The 5,071-nt window shown below is 53.3% G+C and overlaps 1 protein-coding gene across 1 annotated transcript; it reads left to right on the forward strand.

The window, feature by feature from the left end:
• Nucleotides 1-470: 470 nt before the first annotated feature.
• On the forward strand, nucleotides 471-4,452 carry KRT18 (keratin 18; the record flags this gene model as incomplete). Its single annotated transcript, XM_081310918.1, has 7 exons — nucleotides 471-1,003; nucleotides 1,671-1,753; nucleotides 2,045-2,201; nucleotides 2,768-2,932; nucleotides 3,018-3,143; nucleotides 3,736-3,959; nucleotides 4,332-4,452. The coding sequence occupies exons 1-7, from the start codon at nucleotides 584-586 to the stop codon at nucleotides 4,450-4,452; spliced, it is 1,296 nt and encodes a 431-aa protein (XP_081167044.1). The 5' UTR covers nucleotides 471-583.
• Nucleotides 4,453-5,071: the final 619 nt, after the last annotated feature.

The raw sequence follows: 5,071 nt of genomic DNA on the forward strand, positions 1-5,071 counted from the left end.
AGGACATCTGAGGCTCGGGACTGTTTCTCTTCTGCTTCTCCAGCTCCAAGCTTTTCTTCCCCAGAATTCCTACGATTCCAGGATCCTGCAAACATCCCGCTGCAGGAAGGGAACTTGGGAGGCAGTTTTAGGATCCACAGTGAGACCCACATTCCACTCCACCTCATACCATCAGAACCCCCCAAATTTTCAATCTATCAGCACCCTACTCTATCTGGGGAAGGGGAGTACTAGAAACGTCATTTCCTGACTGAAACCACAGCCTCAAGGCCAAAAACACCTGCTGCCCTTTGGGACCCTGATTAGTCACCCCTTTCTGGCCAGCAAGTGTGGCCTTCGCAGTGCTGTGCTAAGGGTGAGGGGGTGGGGGTGGAGGTGGCCCTGGAGGGCCGGAACCTAGGGCGCACAGCTCTGCCGCGGTCCACCTGTGGCTCAGGCTGCACCGGCGGCTCGGGTGGCAGAGGCGTGGCCTGTTGGGGGAGGTCCCCACCCCCTGCCTCGGTGATATAACTTGGGTCGCAGACTGCCCACCGTCTGCGGCCTGAACCTTGACTCCTGGTCTCTCGCCTTCTTACCGGATAGCATGAGCTTCACCACCCACTCCACCACCTTCTCCACCAACTACCGGTCCCTGGGGTCCGTCCGGTCGCCCAGCCACCGGGTCCGGCCCGCCAGCAGCGCGGCCAGCGTCTATGCAGGCGCTGGGGGCTCAGGCTCCCGGATCTCTGTGTCCCGCTCCTCCAGTTTCCGGGGCGGCTGGGGGTCCGGGAGCTCGGCGACGGGGATGGCCGGGGGTCTGTCGGGAATGGGCGGCATCCAGAACGAGAAAGAGACCATGCAAGACCTGAACGATCGCCTGGCCTCCTACCTGGACAGAGTGAGGAGCCTGGAGACAGATAATCGGAGGCTGGAAAGCAAAATCCGAGAACATCTGGAAAAGAAGGGACCCCAGGTCAGAGACTGGGGGCATTACTTCAAGACCATCGAGGAGCTGCGCGCTCAGGTAAAGGACGTGGAGGGACGGAGGGGACCCAACTCCCGGCCATGTCGGGCCATCCATTATTTCTTAACTCCCCCCTCCCCAGATATAGGGACTTTACTGGAGTAGGGTGCATTGACTCCTTCCACCCTTTTAATATCCATCTCACTAGCCTCTAAAACCCCAAGGATAGTGGGGAGACATGAAGACCTCCTCCCCAGGAGATAATGGGAAGGGGACAGCCATGAGCTTTGCAAGAGTGAACAGTGTGGGGGAAGATGAGAGAAGGGCTATAAAGTGGACCTAGACACTGGCTTCTGGCAAAGTGGGGACAGTTGGAGGGTTAAGCGGATGTGGCTAAGGCTGAGTCATCCAGGAGCAAACAGAAGGCCTACCTGTGGGAGGGGCCGATACTGGGGTGGGGGGCCCAGAGCAGGGGGTGAGCAGGTGCGCTGAGAAAAAATGCCAGGAGAGAGCCTGGGAGAGAACTTCCTCTAGCAGGCCAGCCAGTCCAGCAGGAGGGGCAGAGTACTGGGATTTGGGAGTTCAGGAAAGGGAGGGAAGTGGGGCAAGCCTCTAGCTAATCCTGGGACTGGAAAGGTTTCACTGAAACACATAACATTCCACACACTCAGCCCACCCATCATTGACTTTCCCCACATGGAGCAATCTCTGTCCACAATCCCCTTAGATCTTTGCAAATTCTGTGGACAATGCCCGCATCGTTCTGCAGATTGACAATGCTCGTCTTGCTGCTGATGACTTTAGAGTCAAGTAAGTCTGGGGGTTTGGTGGGGGGTGGGGTATGGAGCTAAGAATGATCTGTTTCCAGGGCTGAGTTAGGTTGAAGCTTTCCATGGAATCTTATTCAGGTGTGAATGGAGAGTTAGAGTCTGTTTACTCATTTAACTATTCACCTATATAACCCTGTTGAATACTGTCCCCCACCATGTGCCAGGGGATTACCATCTGATTTCTGACTCTGATTGCTGGTTCGCAATGGGCACAGGAGGTGAGTTCTGGGTCAGAGATCGGGGACCCTTCTGAATACCTCTACACCTGCAGGTACGAGACAGAGCTGGCCATGCGCCAGTCTGTGGAGAGTGATATCCATGGGCTCCGCAAGGTCATTGATGACACCAATATCACTCGGCTGCAGCTGGAGACGGAAATTGAGACTCTCAAGGAAGAGCTGCTCTTCATGAAGAAGAACCATGAGGAGGCAAGCAGGGCCACTGTTCTGGCCAGGGACCTGGGGGACTTAGGCAGTGGAGAGGGGGAAATAGATGGGGCAGGCCAACAGCAAGCTGCCGGCACTGATGACTTGAACCTTTTAGGGAAGTTTAGAACTACCAGCCTTCCAGGCTGGGGATGTAGCTCAGTGGCAGAACACTTGCCTGTAATGCTCCAGGCAAAATCCTACCATCCTGAGCTATAATTAGCCTGTTCCAGTAGAACACATGTGCTCTGTGGCTCACCAGAATTACAATGTAATGAAGCCAAGCTGGTGTGAGCAAGAGGAGATGAGGACACAGAGAGAAGCCCCCAGCACTGAGATCTAGGGCTGATGGCAGAACCAACAGGGTTTTCTAGAAGAGGTATAAGTAGCAGGTTTGTGGAAGAAGGGAGATGGAAGGACCTGGTGAAGTGAAGACAGAGCAAACTACCTGTGAGTGCCAGGCTCAGGCAGGGAGTGGGTGGTGTTCCTTTTGGAGCAGAAGTCCAGAAGAGCCCACCACAGATGAAGGGCCTGGTTAGAACTCTGATCTTGAGCCCTGTCTCATTTAGGAAGTCAAAGGCCTTCAAGCCCAGATTGCCAACTCTGGATTGACTGTGGAGGTGGATGCCCCCAAATCTCAGGACCTCAGCAAGATCATGGCAGACATCCGGGCTCAGTATGATGAGCTGGCTCAGAAGAACCGAGAGGAGCTGGACAAGTACTGGTCCCAGCAGGTATGCAGTGGGAAGGGCTGGCTGCTAGGGTGTAGAGGGAGGCACCCAGGGAAGGAGGGGCCTGATGACTCTAACCCCCCTGCAGATTGAGGAAAGCACCACAGTGGTCACCTCGCAGACAGCTGAGATTGGAGCTGCTGAGATAACACTCACTGAGCTGAGACGCACAGTCCAGTCCTTGGAAATTGACCTGGACTCCATGAGAAATCTGGTGAGCACCCTCTCATCACCTGTTCCAGCTCCTCTGGCCTTGGGCACAACTCTGCCTCATCCCAAACCTTCCCATCATGAGTTTCCTTACAACATCATCTTTCTTTGCATTTCCCACCACTTCCCTCGACCCTAGCACTTAGCAAACAGTAAGTCCTCAAAAAAGTTTCAGGGGGGCTGGGGATGTGGCTCAAGCGGTAGCGCACTCGCCTGGCATGCGTGCGGCCCGGGTTCGAGCCTCAGCACTACATACCAACAAAGATGTTGTGTCCACCGAGAACTAAAAAATAAATATAAAAAAAAAAAAAAAAAGTTTCAGGGCCCGGAGCAGTGGCATGCACCTGTCATCCCAACTATTCAGGAGGCAGAGGCAGGAGAATCACAAGTTGGAAGCCAGCCTCATCAACCCAGCAAGACCCTGTCTCAAAAAAAAAAAAAATGCTTTTTAAAAAGGGGCTGGGAATGTAGCTCAATGGTAGGTAGCACCACTGGGCTCAATCTCTAGTACTGGAAAAGAAAAAAAAGTTTCAGAGAGTAAAGACTGAGGAGCCTGGAACTCAACGCATCCCACCCCTCCTTTCTGTGCTCTGCAGAAGGCCAGCTTAGAGAACAGTCTGAGGGAAGTGGAGGCCCGCTACTCCATGCAGATGGAACAGCTCAATGGGGTCCTGCTGCACCTGGAATCAGAACTGGCCCAGACACGAGCAGAGGGGCAGCGCCAGGCCCAGGACTATGAGGCCCTACTGAACATCAAGGTCAAGCTGGAGGCTGAGATCGCCACTTACCGCCGCCTGTTAGAAGACGGAGAAGACTTCAAGTGAGTGGGGGTCTCCCCACTACAGAAGCAGGGGTATTCTCCCCAAATCTAGAGTTTTTAGAAACCCTAAAGAGTTGTTCATTGGTTTCCACTGAGCACGGGCTGGTCTGGGGGTGTTCCTGAGTCTTCAAGGGAATGGTGGTTACAGAAGGTTCCTCCCATGACAAGAGAATGGTGGCTAAGTATTATCCCTAGCTATCCTTGGGTAAAAGTGAAGTTTGGTCTTGGGTTTTTTGGCCTTGCCTTTTCTGGAGGCAGTGACTGAGGGAAATTGGGACATAAATTTAAGGGTCAGGAGACTTTTTTCTCTGCCATTTCTTGTCCATCTTCTCTAGGGGCTGTTTATGACCAGGGTTTGGTCTTCTGTTACAGTCTCAATGATGCCCTGGACAGCAGCAACTCCATGCAAACCATCCAAAAGACCACCACCCGCAGGATCGTGGATGGCAAAATAGTGTCTGAGACCAATGACACCAAAGTGCTGAGACGCTGAAGCAGCAGGAGCAGGGGACCCTCAAGGAGCAAGGGACCAATAAAAGTTCCAAGATCATTAGACATCACTTTGAGTCTTCCTTGGCTTTTTCTTGCAGGGCAAATGCCTTGATCCTACAGTCCCACCTCTGACCCCAGGAGTTTTATATGAGTATGAAAAAGTAGGCAGAAGAGGGTCTGGGTTCTTGAAAATACCTAGAGGGAGTAGCAGATGTGAGCAGATGGCCCTCAGTAGTGGGGAAAACACCACACACTTGTGAAATCTTTCCCTTGAAGCGGCCTAAGGATGATACAGGACCTCTGACTGGCAGCTGTTCAGTAGCAGAAATCTGAGCCAGGGGAGGAAGTGGGGCCAAAGACAGAGGGTCCAGGAGCGAGGAGGAGGCAGGGCCAGAGCACCAAACTGACCTTCCCCTACTCTGCCACTCTGCATCCTTGGCCCACCACCCAGGGCTTCCCACGCAGAATTCTCCAGTCCCAACCTTCACTCTTGTCCCCAAACCTGTGGTCCCTAGTCTCTGCTCCTACATTTGATGGGAATGTAGTTTTTATAGTGCTAGAGGCCGATAACAGACAAAATCCCCGATAACAGACAAAATCCCCGTTCTTGGTGGCACTTA

Source organism: Spermophilus citellus (assembly GCF_964194105.1).
Source record: "Spermophilus citellus genome assembly, chromosome: 10".
NCBI classification, from domain to species: Eukaryota; Metazoa; Chordata; class Mammalia; order Rodentia; family Sciuridae; genus Spermophilus; species Spermophilus citellus.